Source organism: Cajanus cajan, chromosome 2 (assembly GCF_000230855.2).
Source record: "Cajanus cajan strain Asha chromosome 2, NIPB_CcT2T_4, whole genome shotgun sequence".
NCBI classification, from domain to species: Eukaryota; Viridiplantae; Streptophyta; class Magnoliopsida; order Fabales; family Fabaceae; genus Cajanus; species Cajanus cajan.
In genome coordinates this window covers 70,235,076-70,258,779 of record NC_138518.1, presented here as the reverse complement: position 1 = coordinate 70,258,779, position 23,704 = coordinate 70,235,076, and the positions used below count along the sequence as shown (strand labels likewise).

At 29.7% G+C, this 23,704-nt stretch overlaps 1 protein-coding gene across 1 annotated transcript; it reads right to left on the bottom strand.

The window, feature by feature from the left end:
* Nucleotides 1–9,604: 9,604 nt before the first annotated feature.
* LOC109805069 (glutamate decarboxylase 4) lies at nt 9,605–12,249 on the bottom strand. Its single transcript, XM_020367019.3, has 7 exons — nt 11,981–12,249; nt 11,682–11,886; nt 11,307–11,507; nt 10,900–11,114; nt 10,530–10,783; nt 10,383–10,435; nt 9,605–10,293 (listed from the first exon to the last, which is right to left on the bottom strand). The coding sequence occupies exons 1-7, from the start codon at nt 12,064–12,066 to the stop codon at nt 9,808–9,810; spliced, it is 1,500 nt and encodes a 499-aa protein (XP_020222608.1). The 5' UTR covers nt 12,067–12,249; the 3' UTR covers nt 9,605–9,807.
* Between the last annotated feature and the right edge of the window lie 11,455 nt (nt 12,250–23,704).

Genomic DNA, 23,704 nt, shown 5'->3' with positions numbered 1-23,704 from the left:
AGCAAAGTTGTGGTATTTATAGGTGGGCTGGTAAGAAGGGGAGAATCGTTATTGTTGCGATTTTTCTTTTCATTAATTATACGTACGTACAATTCAAGGCAAACGACTTTGAAACTGCATGCCTTCATAACTTTCGCTTTTTTCTTTCATATTTATTTTCTAGACATCCTAAGAAAATTATTATTGCGCGTTCTTATATTTTATTTTTCGGGCACCTCGCCCGTTTTATTCGTAGCAAATATTTTTCAAAGAATTTTTGTTGATTCGTTGCACTACCTTTCGAACAAAATATTCTATATGTTAAATATGGATTGTTAATTATGGTATGTCTACAGATCTTCTTATAAATATTTTTAATATTTTATAGCATGTCAAATTTTTTTGCTATTAAGTTTTTGCGGGTCAGATATTATGATTTTATATAATACGCATGGTCATATGTATGTGAATGAACTTTAGTTGCCGTCCACTCGAAACCCTTATGCGACTGGCGTCGTCCCATGAAAAATCTCTGGCGCATTAATTATCTTAATTAAGAGTTTAAGGTTAATTATTTAACAAGTTTTATGTGAAAATAATATAGAATGAATAAATAAAGTTAAACAAATTTATATTTTGGGTAAATTGAAATTAATTTATAATTGTCTATTTAATTAAATAATTTTTTCGTAAATTGCAATATATAAATTGATTTTAACTTTGAAAAAAATTGGTATAATTACTTACGAAAAGAATTACTTAAATTGATTCTAAATGATGTAGATATAATCTATGGTCGTAGGGAAACACGAAAACGGAAACAACAGAGGCCCATGGAATCCGCCAGCAGTAAGTAAGGGTTGCAAATCCAAACTAAAACAAAATTAAATACTATTGTTTACACCAAATAAAGTTATATATATGTTAAAGTGTACACGTGATTTAGTGGTAGAAGGTAAGTTTCAAAAATAAAAAATTCAAATTTTGATGTGTTTATCATAAAAAATAAATAAATAAAATTTTACAAATATATTTTATTTTTAATCAAAGTAGGATATATATAAGATTGGAAATATTTTTAATTTTATCCAATAACAAATACTCCAACGCTTAAAACATACTTTCTCACTTTAAAAGTGTTTTTCCCATCTTCGTGTGCTGCTTCAACTTTTTCAGTAATTTGGTGAAGTTCGTACATGCAACGGTAAGTCATCATAAACCTTAGTCAACTCTTTGATTAGTAATGAATTAACATTAACATAACTCATTTATTGTTCACAATAAAGTCCACAAACTACGGTGAATCGGATTGCAGTTTACTTTAATATCTGGAGGATAATTTAGAGGTAAATTTTAAATGATTTCACTTATCATTCTCCTTACAATTGTATTTACACTAATGATTAATTAACGAGTTACAAGTACATTTTTTATATATTAAATATATAGTAATATTTAATCTCTGTAATTAATACTTCATACATTTATGATAATAAATGAGAATATTATTTATCATAAATATAATTAAAAATATTTTAAGAAATGTAGTGTATATTTTATGTTTTACTAATTAAGCCTATGAATTAATATGTACAAAATATGAGTGTAAAATTGTATGATTTTTTTTTAAAGATAAGAAAGATTATAAAGATGATCGTAATAAGAATTGAACTTAAATCTTTATTAGAATTGTGAATTTTAACCTAACTCAACCCTACAAAACTGGCTTGTAAAGTGAGAGTTGTTCTTCACTTATATATTTTTTAATTGACTTATCTTTAGTCGATGAGAGACTTGGATTTTTTTCAATACACCCCTCACCTTCAGCATTATTGGGCTTGGTATGTGGATAAATGGTAAGTGATCATTTTGAATGATCTATGATAGACGACCCTTTTTAAAGATCTATGATAGCTCTGACACCATCTTAGAATAATAGATTTAAGCCTAATTCAACCTTACAAAATCCTCAATCTCTCTCTACTTAATTACTAAACTAATCCTATTGGTCATTACGTGAGTTAATAAAGTTGAAGAATAAATAAGAAAAACAAAACATTAATAAAAGGAAGTAACTGTTATGATTATCATTCATAAAATAAATAGCCTCATTTAAAGATATAAATAAGCATTGCCAACATTTTAATTCCCAAAATTTTGTTTATTAATGTAAAACATCAATTTTGTTATTCAATTGTATAAAATATTATTAATCAGTGTTTGGATGAAAAAATTTAAAAATTTATTGGATAATTTTTTTTTAGAAATTTAAGAGATTTAAAATTTTTAAAATTTGAATTACTTTAATTTTAATTTTTATCATTCTTTAAATATTTTTTAATAAGTCAATTCAAATTTTTTAAATTTTAAATTCTTACTTTAGATATGATAATTTAATTTTTACCATGGATAAAATTGATTATATATATATATATATATATATATATATATTGAGATTTTAAAATTAAATATTATAAAAATAAGATTTAAATATGTTTTTGATCTTCCAAAAATTGACTTTATTTGGTTTTACTTTCTAAAATAATTCTTGATTTTAGTCTTCTAAAGTTATATAATACCTATTTTTAATTATTTTTTAAATACTGTTAACTTTTGTGGTTAAAATAGATCACCTCAACACCTAAATCACCATTAGTTTTACTAACATAAAACTTTTAAAATATTAATTATTTTAGGTTTAAGTTAAGATTTAGGGTAAAAATTAATTTTGTACTTAATATTTTTTACTATTTACTCTCAGACTCAAACATGGAGGTTTTAGGAATGTTCAATTTTGTCTTATTTGTTTCTCTAATTTGCTTTTACCTTTAGCGGAGTAAGTTAATGACCTCCCATTTCTAAAAGGTAAACCTTAAATGGAGAAGGATGAGTATTGTTTAGAATAATTAGTGCATTGAGACCTTTGAGAATTGCTTAGGATGAAATAGTGTGGCCGAAAATTGAGAATTTGAAACTTAGAGGATTGTTGGCGATAACGAGAATTGAACATCTATGAACATGGTGATAATGGTAGAAATAAAAACTTGCTTTGAGTTTGTGAGAAGATTTTATTAGAGTTTGGTGGGAGACTTTTTGTTCAAGTAAAAAAGTGAATTACTGAAACCTCAATACTTGATAGTGAATAATATAAAATTTTAAGTGTAAAATTATTTTTTTATCCTAAAATTTAACTTAATCCTAAAATAACTAATATTTTAAATTAAAAAAATTCCTGTCAATAAAACTTACGATGATTTGAATGATGGGATAACCTAGTTTAACAGCAAAAGTTAATAATATTTTAAAAAATAATTAAAAATAATTATTATATAAATTTGGAGGACTAAAATCAAGAAAAATTTATTTGATGGACTAAAACCAAATATAGTCAATTTTTGGAGGATCAAAACATATTTAACCCTAAAAATAAGTATTAGTCATTTTTTTAAAAATATTTAATAACTTAATAAATTAATATTAGATAATATTTAATAATTAAAATTATATATTTTTAATATTCAATATTTTTTTTGAAGCAATATATTCAATAATTAAGAGATAGAAAAGAGATAAAAAGGTATATATATAAGACAAGAAAGAAAAATATGAATAGTTTTCAAATTTTCACTTTTTTAGGAGTATTTAAAATTCTACTATTTTTAAAATTTTCATAAATACTTAAATTTTAATTTATTTATAAATTTTTTATTTAAATAAAATATTTCATTTTAAGACATTTAAATTTTTTTAAAATTAAATTATTTTATTTAAATTTTCGATCCAATCACGCCGTAAAAACGGTGTAAAAGAATAATTTGATGTTAAATCACACAAACGAAATATCAAATTCAATTAATTACGATAAAAAAAACAAATATTTTGAAAGTTTAGGTGGGAATGCTTCGAGACGGATCACGGATGTGTTGTTCTGCTATTTTGCTTTTTAGTTTATTTTTTATTTTATTTTTAACGGGAATTAATTGTTTTTATTTGTTCACTGTTTTAATTTCGTACTCCTCGAAATCATTGCCTGCTCATAATTTTGTATTTGTTTTTGCTAATTAAAATCATTAAAGAAAAATAGACAATTTAAATGATGAATGCGCAACATTTTAATGTCAACTCTTTCTCAAATTTAGAAATGTTCCGTTATTAATGACCAGCAAGTAGATCAAGGACATAAATGGGTCGTCCCTGGGGTGTAACAAAATTGATAGAGTTATTTATTTAAGAGTTAATTATTCATACACTGTTTATGTAAAGTTTTTTACACTGGCAACCAGTCGTATCTTTTAAATTATTTATTTTACTTTTATTTGATTAAATGAGAAAATGACATGATATTATTAAAAAATATGATTAATTGTTGATGTAAAAAATTTTTATACTGAAAGTGTATAGGTGATTAACTCTTTATTTAAATTTGAATGGACCGACCAAAATTTGAAATATTTTTAATTTAATATTTCAATATTAATATTAACAGTATAACTCAAAACTTTAAAGTAAACCTTATTTTAAAATACATATTTAAAAGAAAAACGTTATTATTAACGATATAAAACAATTTTACGGTATAATCTTTCACTAACAAATCACTATAAATAAAAAAAATTCGTCGATTTTTTTGTAATAAATATCTTCAAAATAATGTAAACATTTATTTATGATTGATTGATAGTATACTTTTTTTATATTGATAGAACATGATCATTAAATTTTATTTAAAAACAAAAGAAAACCCATTCTTAATAAAATATAATATTATACAAAATATTATTAATTAAAAAATATTATTAATATATAATTATTTTAAAAATTTAGATATTAAAAAATAAAAATAAAAGATCGATTGAGATGATTCAACACATAACCCAAATTTCTCCAAAAAATTATATTGAGTTTAATTTTAAAACTCCAACTCGTTTATTTTTTTTGAAAAAAAAATTTAATATATAACTCCAACTCGTTTAAATCAATAAGAAATAAAATTGGTTTATAAAGAAACGGGTCGAATCCTCGCACCCGCAGTGGTGACATGTCAAATGTCAAAAGAAATGGCTAAATAAATAAATACACCGTGGTTTGTGGAAGCTAACTTCTCCCTTAATTGGTTTACTAACTCCATTGATTTTTTCTTTTTTTAACATGGACTAAATCAATAAATTTGAATATATGTATAAAGTGACCTTAAATGTTATATTATGATAATGTATAAAAGATAATTTAAACCCTAAACCAAATGGACTCATGGTGTTTGTTTGTTTTTAAATTTAAATTTTAATAAAAATAAATTTAATCTATTTAGTACTATTAAAATAATTTTCTATATCAAAACGTGTGGTGAGTGTGGCCAAAACAACGCATAAAAGTAATATATTGAATTCAAAATAGCCCTTTGGTCTCCTTTGAGCAATTTATTTTATTGTGTTGAAATTCGTTTGAGCTAGGTTCAATTGCAAGAATAGTGATGTAGCGTGTTGATGTACATGAAGTAGATATTTTGGCGCAAGCCATTGACCAAAAGGCCATTCAAGTCAAGCAGATTAAGGTCAGGTATGAGGTCATAGCTAGCTCCTTAACATTGAAATTTCTGCACAAAATGCTGAAAAGATCAACAACCTTCACACGCTTCAACCTTGCATTTTCATTTCTTTTTTGGCCTCATCAATATCAACATCAATAATTCACTAAATACTGCAAGATAGAACTAGTAAATTCTCTGTTACAATTTATGAATTTAACATGAATAAAACTAATCTTCATTTTTTTATATTATTATTTTTTTTCTTTCTAAAACAACGTTTTTCTTTTAGGTTTTGGAAAGTTTCGTCCGTAAAACGAACAATTTAACTCCGCGAGATAAGCAAGCGTTCAGATAGTTCGCCAATTGGGTTTAAGTTTAGGCCTAGGTTTCAATATTTTGATTAGAGAAAAAGTTGAAGTTTATATATATTTATATTTATATATATATATATATATATATATATATTATCTTTCTATAATTTAAAATTATTAATTTTAATCTTTATTATTATGTAATTACTTTTAATTACTTATTTGTTTATTAAAATTTTAAATGAACATCTTAAGTGTTATCCACAGTTATTGATTATATTATGTTAATGTGTGATATTTATTTACAAATCCCTAAAATTAGTGTATATATAAAACTAAAATTATAAATTTTTATATATAAAATTTTGTATTATCTTTTTTTTTATTTATATATATTTATTAGAAATTGAAAATAATAAAAAATAAAAGAAATTCAAAAACGGGGCAAGGACGGAGTAGATAAATCCAAATCCCGTTAAAGACGAAAATAAATAGAGAAATTCTATGGTACCCATCTTATTTGAGAGGGTACCGGTACAATTTTTTATATTTTATATTTTAATAATTTATTTAAATAATATTTATTATATTTTATTCTTTCAAATTTTAAATTATTTAGTTATTTTATTTTTATTTTATATATTCTAATTTATTTGTAATAATATTATTATATATTTAAATAGTTTAATTTTAATAATTTTTTAAGTATATTTTTATCTTTTTACGTAAATTTTTGAATTTCTATATTTTAATTTAATAATTTTTTAAGTATATTTTTTGTCTTAAATTTTTGAATTTCTATATTATAATTTTAATAATTTTTTATTTTTACTATTTATTAATTTTTCTTTTTTTTTATTAATATTTTATAATATTATTAAAGTTTTATAATTTTAATCTCTATAATTTTATCTTACTTTTTATTTTATAAGTATAATTTAGATTATTTATTTTATAATTAAATTAATTTTTTTAAAATCTTTTATAAATTTATATAAAAAAATATAATCTTTAAGAGTACGGTAACAACTCCTATATAAATACCCAAATTTTACTTTCAACAGATATGGGAGGGAGGGAACATAAAACCCCCACCTCCTCCCGTTATCATGCCTATGAAGATTTAAATAAACCTACTATTCCTAAAACAAGAGAGGGTTGGCACGTGATAGACTTCGAAAAATTCAAATCGCCACACAAGAGAGAGATCTTCCTATGAGATGTCATCCCACCAGGGCCACCACCCTTCATAAATATAATTACTCATAATAATGTTTAAGGTATTTGCTGTTTTATTTTATTCTCTTTTAGATTAGTGAAAGAATGTTATATAATATATACAATTCTAGCTTTTAATGATTTATTTTAGGTTAAAAACCTAATTTGGTCTCTTATAATATTTTTTATTTTAATTTAGTTCCATTTTAATTTTTTATTTCAATTTAGTCCCTAATAATTTAAATTAGTGCAATGTCGGACTTCCATCCAAATTATTTAAACGAAGTTAACTGTTGGCCACATGGATGTCACGTAGATGCATAGGTGGATGACAAATTTTTTTAATACATCTGGAACCAGAACGGGCCGTTCTGGTTCCAGAATGCCAAACACAAACGGTCAATGATTATAGTTCATGCCCGTGATTCTAAATCACGGTTGTGAATCGTGCAAGGAAAAAGATCTAAGGTACAAAACATTTCAAACACTGGATTTGGTAATATTGTCAATGGGGATTGATAACTTCAATTGCTAAACATTTGGGCTATCATTAAGGACAATGCAGTGTATCACTAATGATAATGGTGACAGGTTTTATTTCATTGTTAGTCAAACTAGAGTAAACCACTTACTACCAAATCGATACTATACAGTCAAGGATGAAACAATATGGTGTTTTCCCTTGAAATCATTGGCCGATGTACCCCAACAACAACAACCTGTTCTTAAGGAGGTACAACCTGAAGTAGAGGAAGAGGACACACAGGACCAACAACGTTATCCAGATGATTTCCCTTCTTAGTAATTTCTTTAAACTTTCTTAGTATATGTTATATTATAAATTTTTGTTTTCAGTCTCTGAACCATATTTCTGTCTTTGAATTTATGTTATGTTATGAATTTTTATTTTCAATATTTGAACCACTTACATTTTGTTGAACGTACGTATGTGGTTGACGTTTTAGAAAGGCCCGTTCTGAATCCAGAACGGGCCGTTCTAGTTTTAGAACGGACCATTCTGGATTCAGAACGACCCGTTCTGCTGCACTTGTGGTGTGTTAATTTTGCATCTAGAACGGCCCGCTCCAGATGCAAAAATTAACACACAACATGTGCAACCAGAACGGGCCGTTCTGGTTCCAGGTGCATTAAAGAAATTTGGCATTCACCTATGTATCTACGTGACATCCATGTGACCAACAATTAATTCTGTTTAAATAATTTGGTCGGAAGTCCGACATTGCACTAATTTAAATTATTAAGGACCAAATTGAAACAAAAAATTAAAGTAAGACTAAATTGAAAAAAAAAATATTATAAAGGACCGAATTAAGTTTTTAACCTTCTTTTATATTATCAAAGAATGTTTATATAATATCTTTTGATATTTAAGTGAATGTTTGGATCGGTATCAATGCCTTACGGTTTTTTTTTCTAAAATATGAAATTGATGGAAAAATAAATATTGTTGACTTTATATTGATTCACGTACCGATGTGTCTAACGTGAAAGCAATTAGGCACTAAATGTATCCATGACTCTTTCGAATGATATTTACTTTTATTACCAACAACGAATCTTTTATAAGACTTATCTTGAAACATAGTCAAAGGCAACCTGGTGCTCCTAAAATTGATTATTATCAATGTTAAAATTATATTTGATTAGTAAAAATTATTTTTGATAAATATAAATTGGTTTTTAGTTAATAATTTTAAAACATTATGTGAATCATATATGTGGATAAGAAAAAAATTAAGAAAATAAATTATAAGATACTAGTAAGAAAAAAACATATATATTTAGTTTTTAGGAATTTTGAGAAAAGATTATCGTAATAAAAATAAAAAAATTATTACACTTTAAAAATAGGTAACATTAATGTTTTTTTTTTAATTTTATTTTAGAGAGTAGGTAGTTCTTAAAATTATAAGATGTGTAACATAAATTTAAGGATAAAATTATCTAGATAAAAATGAAAATACAAAATATAATTACTTAAAAATATCCCTTATAATATTTACAGATTTAGATATAAATACTTATGTTAATTTCGACGTTTATTATAAATGTATGATATATAAATTTGAATTGAAATTTAGCTCAATCTTATTACTGATGCGATTAAGAATTTTAGGATTCACATTGTACATATATAATAAATTTTAAAAATTAAGAAGTTTGCATCATGACTTCTAAAAAAATAAAAATAAAAATAAAATTGTACATAGAAAGATTGTATCATGACTTCTAAAAAAGTCACAGTTACGACTTCTACATTCTATTAATATAAAATAAATTATGAGTCCTGTTTATAATTTACGAGGTCTAAATTTTTGTAAATTTATTCAAAATTTACACAACTTTGGTAATTCTGTTTCAAAACTACCTCACATGAGTAAAAGGAATTGTAGGCCGTTACGTTAGCTTGAACTTAAAACATTATTTATTTATTAAAATTAAATAAAAATGAATGAGAGTACTACTTTGGAGTAACACCGATAAATTGATTAAATAGTGACAACAACAACAACCAAACTTTGGGAACAAAATTAATGTGATGGAAGACTTGAAAAAACAATAGATTGTTGTGAATTACATATCTGAACTGACATAGATCAAACAATAGAAAAACAAACTAATAATGGACTACGGTGAATGCAAAATTTTGGGAAAAGAATAAAGCAAATATAGTCAAGGGTGGAGATTGGATGGACGGTGGAGTTAGAACAGATAGTGAAGGCTCCTTATTTAATTAGTTTAGCATAGAGACTACGCAGCCATGATTTTGTGACGCTTGTTGGATTCTTGGGCAATGATTTCCCTGTGTGCATCCAATGCAGTGTTTGTGTTCTTCACTCCAATATCAACCAACCCCTTCTTCTCTTCCTTAATGTTGTTGTTGTTGTTGTTGATCACTTTGTGGGGATGTTCTTTTTCGAGTTCATGCAACACGTTGTGTATGTCAAACACAAGGCGTTCAGCAAGGGTACGTGAAAACTCTGCTCTAATGACCACACGAAGCACATTGATGTGCTGAGCCGCAGGTGGCATTGGATATGCTGGCACGATCCAACCGTGGCGCCGCAACATCTCTGATATCTTGTACTCATCGAATTCGCTTCTGTCTTTCAAGGAAAATGCCACCACTGGAACACCATTGTCTTTTGAGAGTATGTGGAACCGTCCACTCTTCTCCAAATGTTTCTTCACCACCATTGCGTTTTCTCTGCAGTTCTCCATTATGCTACGGTACCCCTAGTAATTAAGTCCAATAACGTTGTTATTTGTTATCAAACAATGTGGTCATAAATATTACAATGCTTATTTTTTAACTGTAAGCTTACCTCTTGGCCGAGGCGAATTAGCTGATAATATTGAGCAATTATCTGACTAGAACCTGCAAGTGGATACAATATTAATAACATAAGTATATGGTATGAATAGGTAATAAAGGACCAAGAAATTTACAATGTTTGAAATGAATGAATCACCTTTAGAGAAATTGAGGGTGAAGGTGGGTTGGTCAGCACCAAGGTAATTAATATGGAAGACAAGGTCTTCTGGCAAGTCATCCTTGGTCCTCCATATGACCCAACCAATTCCAGCATAAACAAGACCATACTTGTGGCCACTAACATTTATGCTCTTCACCAATGGGAGTCTGAAATCCCATTCTAGTTCTGGATAAAGGAATGGAGCAATAAAGCCACCACTAGCAGCATCCACATGAATAGGTGTATCCCATCTATGTAATATGACAAGTAAATTAAGCAAATTAATTAGTTCAGATTCAGGGTAAAGGAAAGCTATGTAAAAGAATTTGAATAGGTCAAAAGATCTAATTAGTGCAATATTACTCACCCAGTTTGCTTGTTTTTCTCTAGAAGTAGATCATTTAGGAGCTTCACATCTTCGAACTCTCCGTTGTAAGTTGAACCCAAGATTGCAGCCACACAAATAGTGTTCTCATCAACCAGCTCAACGGCTTTGGCAGGGTCCATCACGTAGTACCCTTCCCTCACCTCCACTTCCCTTAACTCCACCTCAAAATACCTTGCAAACTTCTCCCAACATACCTACATAATATACATTATTATGCAAAACGCATGAGTTATAATTATGTGGCATAAAATAATTATAAGTTAAAGGTGGCTGAATATGAGTAGTAGACGCGTAATTAATCCATGTGACATAATGCTACGTTCTAAAATATGTGACAATGATAAAAGTTTAACCACGGGAACTAGAAATGAATTATAAATATATACCTGGACATTGGAACCAGTGACCAAATTGGGCTTATCACAAGGCTTTCCCTCTGCCTTGCGTTTGTTCTGCCACTTCTTCTTGAATGCAAGCCCTGCCAGCATTATGGCCTCTGATGATCCAACAGTTCCTGCTCCAATTGCATTCTCATTTTCTCCAACTTCAGCATGGAACAAACGTGCTATCATGTTCACGCACCGATTCTGTTAATTTCATAAATTAAAGTACAGCATCAGTGATGAAAAAAAAAAATTAGGCAGGGATGAAACAGAACAAAAATAATAACATCTCTTTGATATCTCAATTCTAAAGAAGATTGAAAAGGAAAATTCATTGTTTCATAAATAGATATATATGAGAAGAAGATGAGGACGTACGTGAAGGTCAGTGGTGGCAGGATACTCGTCCATGTCGACATAGTTTTTGTTGATCGATTCCATAATAAGTTTGTTGCACTCTTCTTCCATGGAGGTGGTGACAAAGGAAGCTAAGTTAAGCTTTGGAATGGCATCAAGCTGCAACTCATCGTGAATGTTCTGGTAGGCAGCCTCCTTAGGCATGGAGTTCTCGGGCATGCACCACCTGCATCACCAAAACAACAACACTTGATTAATTAGTTAAAAAAGGAAGAGACGTGATAGTATGATACAAGGATAAAAAGAAAAACGCAATATACCTGGGAAGAGAGTCGGTGGCATAACGAGAAGCAAAATTGGAATGAAGAAAGAGGTCAGATTCAGAAGGAGGTTTTGGAAAAACCATGGTGAAGCGTGTGATAATAATATGTCGCTGATATTAAAGACAGGAAAGAGAGAATAGTAAGGTATGGTTTGTTTGTTTGATGAGGATAGAGGATAGAGGTTGTGGTATTTATACGAGGTGATGATGATGATGGTGGGTAAGTAAGTTAGAAGGGGAGAATCGTTCTTGGCTTCCGAATTTTCTCAATGCAGACTTTCAAACTGCATGCGTTCATATCTTTCGCATTATTTTAACGTTCTACTTCTAGACAAAGGAAACTACTTACAATGCGCCTTCTTCTATTTTTATATTTTGGGCCCCTCCACTCCACCGGTTTTATTTTCACACGTAGCAAACTATTTTACTAGCCTTTGCTAAATTTTTTTTTTTAAAATTCTGAAATGGGTAACTTTTTAAAAAATAAGGCATCTTGATGGAGACAACTCATTTGAGTTGTTTCGTGCATTGAAAAATGAAAAAAGTGGTCCCTAGCATATTATGTCAGCATTAAGCAACTCAAACACAAAATTATTTCAATAATAAAAAATTTTAAGAAATTCAACTTTTAGAATTTTATTTCTAATCATTTATAAATCAAATTTAAATTTTTATTAAAAAAATAATTACATTACAATGAAAGAAAATAAGCTACGAGAAAAAATACATAATAAGTAGATATTAAAAATAAAATAAAACAAAACAATAGTAAATACATAAATAGGTTAAAACCCTTATTTGGTCCCGTATAATATTTTTTTTTCAATTTAGTCCCACTTTAATTTTTTGTTTCAATTTGGTCTCAATAATTTAAATTATTGCAATTTGGAACTTCCGTCCAAATGATTTAAACGGAGTTAACTGTTGGTCACGTGGATGCCAGGTGGATGCCACGTAGATGCAAAGGTGGATGCCAAATTTCATGAATACACGTAGAACCAGAACAGCCCGTTCTGAAACCAGAACGGCCCGTTCTGCTTGCACATGTTATGTGTTAATTTTGCAACTGGAACGGGCCGTTCCAAATGCAAATTTAACACAACATGAGTGCATCAGAACGGACCGTTCTGAAACCAGAACGGGTCGTTGTGCTGTTAGAACGGGTCGTTCTGGATTCAGAACGGCCCGTTTCCAGAACGCCAACTTCATGCTTTTTATTGTATTTTTTTTTTCATTGTATATATATTAATAAAAATACAATAAATAAAAAATACAATAAATTAATATTCATTTATGAATAAAACTAAAAAAAAATAAAAATAAGACCTTCCAAAATTCTTCTTTGATTTGAACTTATCTAGTTTAAAATCTTGACCAAAATGTCGCAATGTGATTCAAAAATTGAAAATAAAAATTCATAACATATCATAAATTCAAAGACAGAAACATTGTTCAGAAACTGAAAACAAAAATTCAGAACATAACATATACTAAAAAAGTTCAAAGAAATTACTGAGAATGCACATGAAATAACATATACTGAAAAAGTTCAAAAATTCATCATTGACTGTATAGTGTCAATTTAGTATTAAGTGGTTCACTCCAGTTTGACTAACAATCAAATAAAACCTGCTACCATTGTCCTTAGTGTTATACTACATCGTCCTTAATGATACACTGTATAGCCTAAATGTTTAACAATTGAAGTTACAATCCCCATTGACAATATTACCAAATCTAGTGTTTGAAATGCTTTGTACCCTTTTTTTTCGCACAACTATGAAATTCTAGAACTAGAACGGCCCATTCTGAAACCAGAACGGCCCGTTCTAGTTGCATTCTTGGTGTGTAAATTTTGTACCTAGAACGGCCCGTTCCAGGTACAAAATTTACACACCAAGAGTGTAACAAGAACGGCCTGTTCTAGTTCCAGGTGTATTCAAGAAATTTGGGATCCATCTACGTGGCATCTACGTGGCCACCAGTTAACTCTGTTTAAATCATTTGGACCAAAGTCTCAACTTGTAATAATTTAAATTATTGGGGACCAAATTGAAACCAAAATTAAAGTGAGACTAAATTGAAACAAAAAAATATTATGAGGGACCAAATAAGGGTTTTAACCTACATAAATATTATACGAAATTAATTTTCATCATTATTATTTCTGAAATGTTCCAAATATGTTTAATAAGATCTACTTGAAATCTGGTAAGGAACGGTTGTTTGAGGAAACAACTCTCTTTCTTCTTCAAACAACTCATGTTGCCACATTAGAGTTCTCTAATGGCAAGAAACCAGGGCTTGAGTTGCTTCATGGGACAAACAACTCTCATTAGAGCTGCTCTAATATATTTTCATATTATTATTTAATGAAATATTTATAATATAATAAATTTTGTTAATAAATTAGTATTTTAAAAGTAAATAATAATAATATTTAGAATAAATATTTAAAGAAAAATTGAATTGATTGAAAATCATGTAAACACAACCTATGGTCTCACAGAAACAGGTGAGGCTGAGGCCCATGGAATCCGCCAGCAGTAAACCAGAATAAAGATGGTTTACATTTTACACCAAATAAGTGTACATGTGAAAATGTGTTTTCTATAATCAAAATCGATATAGGGTTAGTTTTTCTTTTTCCCATTTACATGTGCATCTTCTGTTTTGGCTATAGAAGATTTGTGATGTATTATTGAAAGAGGGTTGTTTAAAGCTCAAGGTTTTGTTCCAAACATGCCCGAGACTCTGTTTTCCCTTCTTTCATGAATCATCATATTATCTTTATTCACAACCGTAAACATGCAAGATGCAACTATAAACCGTCATAAACCTTAGTCAACTCCTTAAAAAACTTTACACTAGTGTAGGGGATTAATTTTTAATTAATTATCATATCTCATTTATAGATCATAACAAAGTCCACAAAATTCAATGGACCCGGTTACAGTTTACTTTACAAGCTGGACTGATAGTTATTATTTTATTCTTAAGAAAAGGCTTCAAGATAATTTAGAGATAAATTTAAAATGATTTTACTAATTGTCGTCCTTGCAATCGTTGTACTTAAAATAACGATTAAGGAGTTAAATGTAAATGATTTTTTATTAAAATAAATATTTCTAATATATATGATATATCTGTTGTTTTCTGATAAATTTTTATGTATTAATTCATTAATCGTTAAAGTTTCTTAAAATTAGTGTGCTTGCGAAACGTTGAAGTCAATAGTGAGGTTGAAGAATAAATTAGAAAAGGAAAGCTTCAATAAGAAGAATTAAGAGTGATATTAATCATCCATAAAAAAAAAATAAAATAATCTCGTTTATAAATGTAAGCATTGTCATTATTTTAATCCCCAGAATGTTATTTTTGTTACTTAAGTCATTTAATAATGCAAGACATTATTAACTTTGTAATCCAATTATATAAAATGTTAGTATTAATTAAGTTGATTATTTAGGGAGACTTTTACCACACTCATTTTATTCAATCTGACAAAAAGAAAGATACGTATCTTTCACATCCAATTGAGATTAAAAAAATTGCTCATGAATCATGATCACGGTTCACCAACACTTTTCACTTGTATAATTAATGTCCCTTGTACAAAAGCACGTACAAACAAGGACTTGGTTTGGCTTATGCCGTGACAAAGGGGACAAGTGTATGAGAAGAGAAACGAGAACTAGGCAAAAAAGTCAGAAGGAAACATTTTTCATCATGGTTCAGCATTCAACATTTGAACTTAGACAAATAAGAATCAAATTTTGTTATTAACATGGTTACTGTTTCATTATAAGTAACCTTCAAATGGTTCAAAGGGTAAACGGGTCGTGACATATGTCAAAAGAAGTGGCTGAATCAATAAATACATTCTGGTTTTTGGAGACCCTCTACTTCTCCTTTGTTACTAACTCCTCTAATTTTATTTTTTTGACATGGACCAAGTCCCCATAGGAATTACGTACTGAACCGCGTAATATAAATAGTATACAATAGTACATTCTTTTAACAAGTTTAGATCCGTTTTAAATTTTGGCAAATTAAATTGATCATAATAGCATATTTATGTGTACATATTTTGAACAAACCATTGACCAAATGGGGTATTCAAGGTCAGCTATGGGGTCATATTCATGTCTTTAAGCTAGCCATATCCCTTTATATTTACAATGAAAAGTTCAGCAGCAGAAGAAGAAGGTGAAACGGTCAACGTTCACACGCTTCAACCTTACATCTTGACTCATTAAGAATTCACTGAATATAATATGGTTTATATGTCCAAGTGTTAGCATTTCAGTGGAAGATGGAACTACGTATTTTGTCTGCCACAACACGTCAGCACAACTTTAATGAAAACATTCTTAAATTTTCACTTAAAGAAAAACGTTTTTCTTTTGAGAATGAACAAGGTTTTGGAAATTTTGGTCCGTAAAAGTAAGCGTTTGGCTCCACGAGACAGGCAAGCGTTGAGACACTTCGCATGTTTTCATTGTCTTGGGTTAATGGGTACAGGGTTTGTCTAGAGAAAAATTGTAAGACTCTTATTTATTTAAAATAATTTAAATTAAACTAATTTTGCATCAATGACTAGACCAATAATGTTGAATTTGAATCTACTATTTCGTTCATAGGAATCCACAATATATATAAAACGATTCACAACAATTCAAGCATGCCCCCATTAACTCAACTAATACAAGTGTTCATAGATTGAATTTTTGAAAAATTTAAATTGAATTGAATTGGTCCATTTTATAAAAATAAATCAGTAAATTAATCCATTTTTTATAAAATAAATTAATTTAAATAAATTGAATAACTAAATCAATTTTATAAAATGGGTTGATTTGATTTTTTTTTATAAAATGAATCATATTTTTTAATATAAATGAGATCGATTATAGATTAATTCGGTTGGATTTGAATTTTTTTCATGCCTCTACAACTAGAAGCTTAGATCCCTTTATTAAATTTGAACCTTATAAATATAATTAATTAATATTTCATGGAGAGAGTTTTATTACTCTTAAATAATATTTGATCTAATTTATTTTAGATTTAATCTTCTTAAAGGAAAAACTGGGCTTAGCAAAATTTTGAGAAAAGGAAACTTTAAAAAATCAACTTTAGTTTTAAGACCGTAATTATTATTATGTGAGACATTCTTTATTATTATATTTATTTATAAAAATCAAACTTCATTATAACACACTGTTTAATCAATTGACCTATATCTATTAATACATTGATTTGTTGTCTGATTTTATTGCCACAAAATGTTTTTCATAAAAAACCCAACATAATTATATTTTTTATTATCCAAGTGTCATCCTATGCGAGATTCTTATATAAGTTTGAGTCTATCTTCTTTGTATTCGAGATCAAACTGTATTTTCCCTTTTACCATTCGTCTGGTATGCTGAACATTGTCCTCAAATGAATGTTCCAAAAACGATCATGTCGTTCGCTGAACTTCTATTTTATTTTTTTGGATAATAAATTAGTTTAGAGAATCGAGATATACCGATCTTCTAATTTAAAGAAAATTTTGTCTAGAGTTATCATGAGAAACGGGTTTACATAATGTTTTTGGGGCCCAAATTGTCTCGTTGGTTCGTTAGTTAGGCCGGACTAGAATGAGCCATTTCTTTCAATAATTTTATATATAATTTAAATTATTAAATATGTTTCTAGTATATAAAATGAAACAGTTTTAAATTTTTTTAAATATATTTTTTATTTATTTAAAATTTAAAATTATTATTTTTAGTCACTATGAAATAAATAAATTGTAGTTTTGTTCCTTATAAAATATTTTTGTTTGACTTTCATATTTCTAAAATTTGAAATCATTAATTTTGGTTCTCAAATGTTCATTTTGAGATATATAAATAATATTTATTATTTAGATATCTTGAAGAAAAAAAATTTGAAGTGTCACATCTTGTCTAATACTAGAGGTACTAGTTGATGAAATTAGTTTGAAGTGTCACATGGCGAGTGGAAGTGTTGCTCTTAGTGGAATCACTACTATGAGAACTACTACCATGTTTTTTCTTGTGTTTCTTCAACTAGAGTTTTTGTTGTTCCCTAAATTATTTTACCTCTTGTCCTAACTTAGCCTTTATTGCTTCCATCTCAATTTTTTTTCTCTCCTTTTTCTAACATTTCTTCTTTTCTCTAAATCTTAAGTGCCTTTGGTTCACTCATGAGTTTTCCAAGATTTGCAGGTGAATTAGAGTCACTATAACTTTAGAAAGTGTGTGAAGTGTTCTTAAGCATGATGCAAGTTTGTTAGAAAAAGGTTTTTTCTATTCTAAACAAAATGCAACCTAATATGTTGTAAGAAGTCTTTGAAACCTCTTAAACACTTCTAATGCTTGACAAAGAAAATAAAGAGAACAATATAAAGAAAGTAAATATGCAACTAGTCATGTTCTTATGTGAAAGGCTGGACACTTGTGGGTTTCCCAACACACTTTCACAATTATTAAATGAAACTACTAAAGAACTTTACAAACAAATTAGAAGTTTTGAGTAGGCACTTAGAACCTCTCAAAACCATTTCCAAGCAAAAAACCTTTACAAGATAAAAACAGTCTAAAGATTTTGTTCATATAATTCATGAACACCGCCAGGACATTGGTCACACTAAAGGACATCACCACATACTCACAACGACCATACCTAGTTTTAAAAGCAGTCTTCAGTATGTCACCCTCCTTCACCCTTGTTTGGTGATATCTAGACCTCAGATAAATCTTGGAAATCATTGATGCTCCTTTAAGCTGATCCATTAAATCATTTATCTTAGGGAGCATATATTTGTTCATGATGGAAAACATGTTCAACTGCCTATAATCAACACATAGTCGAGCTCCACCATTATTCTTCTTCACCAATAATACAGGAGCACCCTATAGAAACACATTTGGTCTCACCATCTATTTTTTCAACAAATCTTCCACCTATTTTTTTAACTCAGTTACAGTCATCCTATAGGGAACTATTGACATTGGCCCCGCTCATAGAATCAAGTCAATACTGAATTTAATTTCCCTAATAGGAGGTAACCCAAACACTTCATCAAAAAACACCCCCAAGAAATCTCCAACTATTTCAATCTCACTAATCAATTTCTCAGTTTCTACACTAAAGCAACCAACAACAAAAAATATTGAGTTTCATCCCTCAACAAATCATTTGCTTGTTTCGCTAATACCAACACCTCATCCTTCATTTAAGGAAACACCAACTCTTTCCTGCCACAATCTATGACAATATGATTGGAAGATAACAAAACCATTCTTAATATTATGTCAATCTCTACCATACACATCCACTAGGCACCTCATACACATCTTTGAAGCAACCACAAACACAAATGTAGGAATAGTTATAGTTAGATCAATAAGCAATGCACTCATAGTCAAAAATAACCTCTCTACAGAATCAAACAATACCATAACATCCTTTTCAATAGCTTTCCCCTTCCTTTTTACCAAATATGTATAAGTAGAAACCTTAGTTTTTGATAAGGAAAACACTATACCAGTTGTAGTAGATCTTTTTGCTCTCTAAACACCTATGGGATGCCTAGTCTCTATTGTACAATCTCTAGTCAACTAGCCACATCTAAAACACTTGTTATCCGCTCGGGGGTAGTCTTTGATAAAATGAGTTTCTCCATATCTATAACAATTAATGCCTGAAGCTCCACCCTAAGCCCCCTTCTAAGGAGTAGACTGAGGTCTCCTCACAATAGAACCTCCTTACTACTAAGGAGGTTTATCATAAGGTCTCCTCTATTATCCTTCTTTCCTATACCTAGATGACCTCTCTTAACTCTTCCTAACTCGGTCTCTACATTAAAGTCTCTCAACAATCTTCGCCTTCTCCACCAAGGTAGGAAACTTCATGATGGTCATAGGCACCATTACTTTCTTCAACTTGTGTCTTAATCCCTCTGCAAACTTCCTATATCTCCAAGCCTTAAAATGGTTTGAGAGTAAAAATGAGCCAAGTGCTCGAACCTCATCACCTCCTTAACATATATAAAGTTATTAGGGAAGTACTTTTCAAGGAACACCCTCTTGAAGCACCTCTAGTTCACCACCACACCCTCTAGTTTTTAGCATCTGTTGGGTGCCCTCAACCAATACTTTGTTTCCCCTATCAGCATGTATACAACATAAGCTAACTTCCTCTCATCAAGGCACCCCATCACCCTAAATATCTTCTCCATCTTGTAGATCCAGTGGTCAACCACCTCCAGATTTGCATCTCCATTGAACTGAAGGGGATGACATTTCCTAAACTCAACTAAGTCGTGACTCTCTTGTGAACTTACTAGTCTAGTCGCCGCCTTACTCGCCTCCATTTGAGAAAAATGAGAATTTTGTTGTTGCATAACCATGACCATCATCTCCATGGCCTTAGTTGTCTGGCCATATTAAGGTCTAACCATCCTCTTATATTAAGATTAATAAATACATTAAGATTAATACATACATTAAGAACATTGTACAACAACATAACAGACAATAACCAACCAACACTCACAATAGAAACCTAATGGGATCACCTCCACATAGTGCCCAAAAGACTTAATCGACTCTAATATCATAAAAGTGTAACAACTTGTAATGGTCCCTACACTTAATGATTCCACTACAAGCAACAACAAAAAACATACATACTTTTACCTAGGATTAATATACAATAGATCTTGGATATACAAGTGATAATATATATACATGTACAAAATTTATATCAATAATTGAAATACTATATAAGTACACATATATGTATATACTATAATAAAAAAATTGTAATATATAACCTTAGGTTGTTGGTCAAGCAACAACTTACAACTACCAAACTAGTTACTTTTAAAGTAGCCCAAAAGAACAACATCGTCATCACCAACATGGCCTTAAAAGAACTCCACCAATAACCTATCCCTACTGTATTCTTATACTAAGTATGATTATTATAGTATAATCACAGAAAAAACATGCAAGGAAAAGCTAGTATTAAAAAATCAACATAAATAGTATAACAGGAAATCACACTATGCTATCAACACAATCAACTCAACATGGCACAACATAACCTTAAATTGCAAGTTAACAACACAATAACTCATCAACCATATAACACAATATATTTACAACACAAATTATCAACTCAACAACATATATATACCACAACACAACTAAACATATGCATCACACAACTTAACAGTATTAGTTGCATATGCAGAACAAATCAACTATATGTGTTATCATGCATTTCAACTAGAAGATGTTTTACAATACAAGTGAGCATTCTAAGTGGTTTAATCCTACCAAACCAACAAAGTGATCTTTTCAATCCAACTAGATCAACAACCAATTTGATTAAAATTCACAATATAACATGGTTTCTGGAATTTCGCTACTTAAACTTAGAAGTCTAGTATTCTTGTTAAGGTAGACAACTAGGTGTGAGCTTACCATGACATTAGCTAACATAACTAAGCCACCTATGAGATTGACCCGCCTATTATCCTTCAAATACTATGTCTTTCTAATACTTAGTTAGGGATTTTGGCCCTTGACCTAATACCTTACTCTAGTTTTGTCACTTTATACACATATGTCTCAACCTTGCCTGCATATATTCCTTGACCTAGCTCACACCTAAGTTGTCTGTGAGATTGACCCGCCAACTATCCTCCAAATACTATGCCTTTCCAATACTTAATTAGGGATTTTGACCCTTGACCTTATACCTTACTCTAGTTTGGTCACTTTATACACATTGTCTCGACCTTACCCACATATGGATCAATAATAGTCACTTGTAATCTAAGTGGCTTGACCCTATGATAAGTCTCATAGTTACCTATTTTTTGTTTCAAACTAATGGACAATTTCAACTTCTTCATTCAACCCTGCACAATATTTGTTCTCTTTTAATCCAATTTTTTTTTTGTGAATACATAGCTAACTTGAAAATTATCTAACAATATCCTGATACACCTTAATTTTTGTGTAGGTATTAAGTAGAAGAGGTTGGTATTGAGGATACCTTGGATTGAAGCTTGATAGAGCTGAAAATGATAAGCTAAGGAGTTAGAGAAACAAATTGTGCCGGGCTTGTGTGTTCTTGCATCAGGTGTGACTCAAGGCAAAGAACATTGCTCTTTGGAAGACATTAACGTCGAGCGCAAAACTATATTTCACCAGGTGTAAGAACCTTGATCTGACTCATCCAGCTCATTTTAGGGCATACTATCAAGGGTTTTCCCCTCATTCACATAGGAACAACTTCTAGGAGCTGTGGAAGGGATTCTCGGTGCTTGGGACCATGCCGTGTGTGGATATTTCCTTTTGTTCCATTTTCTCTTCCATCTCTACTTTTGATTTGCCCTTATAGTTTTGAGTGTTTGTACCCATATATTTTGTGGGGTTAGATGTAACCAACTAAACTCTCATGTATTGTTTATCCTATTAATGACAAAGGCTTGTTTCATTCATTGTTGTATTATGTTTCTATTCTTAATGCTTGCTTTGGATTGATCTCCCACTGCTTGATAGAGGGTCCATTGGATATTGGGAAATAACCCTTGAAACTAGTTCTAAAACAAGATACCTAGTGGAAAATGTATCTATGAATGAAGCTTGACCCATTAGTAGTCTCAAACCCTAGCCATTAAGGCAGGTTCATAGGTTGGTTACTCAAGGGATTGATATCCAACATATGTCCTAGGCTCTGTCCCTAAGGAATTAGGTTTGAGTATACTTATGGGTTGACTAAACAATATTTGTAACAAGAGAAGAATTAATTACATAAGAGTGAAGTTCAGTGAAATCTAACCCTCATAATTCATAATTCCGCAATATCATTTATTATCTCTTCCACACACAAACTATCTCCAAAAACTATTTTTAGAGTAGTTTATACTATTTAATTCCATATGCAAAACAAGGTATAAAATGGAATCATTCTTTAGTCACTAATAGTCATTAAATACTTATTTTACTTTATTTAGTCTTTGTGGATACAATCTTTTATATTACTTGAACGGTCGGTATAGTTTCCGTGTTTTTGAGTTCGTGGTAAGAAATATCATTACATTTAACAGAAAGAGAAAGTAACCCAAAATGGAAAATCAACACCCTACCAAACCAACAACCCAATCTTTTCAATCCAACTAGATCAACAACCAATTTGAATAAAATTCACAATACAATATGGTTTCTCGAATTTCGCTACTTAAACTTGGAAGTCTAGTATTCTTGTTAAGTTAGACAACCTAGGTGTGAGCTTCCCATGACATTAACTAACATAACTAGCCACCTATGAGATTGACCCATCGACTATCCTCCAAATACTATGCTTTCTAGTACTTAGTTAGGGATTTTGGCCATTGACCTTATACTTTACTCTAGTTTGGTCACTTTATACACATATATCTCGACCTTGCCCATGTCTGGATCAACGATAGTTGCTTGTAGTCAGTATGCCTCAACCTAGCTCATATGGTGCATCAACTAAGGCCTTAGAGAAAACTCAACTATCCACTTCAAGAGTCAACTTCTTAAGAATTTTTTTGAACAAACTGGATTCTCGGAGCGCCACAACACAATATCATCATAATGGGATATGCCACTTTAAAAACAACCTCTCCTTTAGTCTTAAGTCAATCAACATAGTACAATTC

Excerpts from the sequence above, each read along its gene's own strand:
- LOC109805069 (XM_020367019.3), bottom strand. The coding sequence starts at position 12,066 with ATGGTTTTTCCAAAACCTCCTTCTGAATCTGACCTCTTTCTTCATTCC. Across the intron at positions 11,508-11,681 it reads CTGCCACCACTGACCTTCAC|AATCGGTGCGTGAACATGAT; the intron begins GTACGTCCTCAT and ends TGAAATTAACAG. Across the intron at positions 10,294-10,382 it reads TAATTCGCCTCGGCCAAGAG|GGGTACCGTAGCATAATGGA; the intron begins GTAAGCTTACAG and ends CTTAATTACTAG.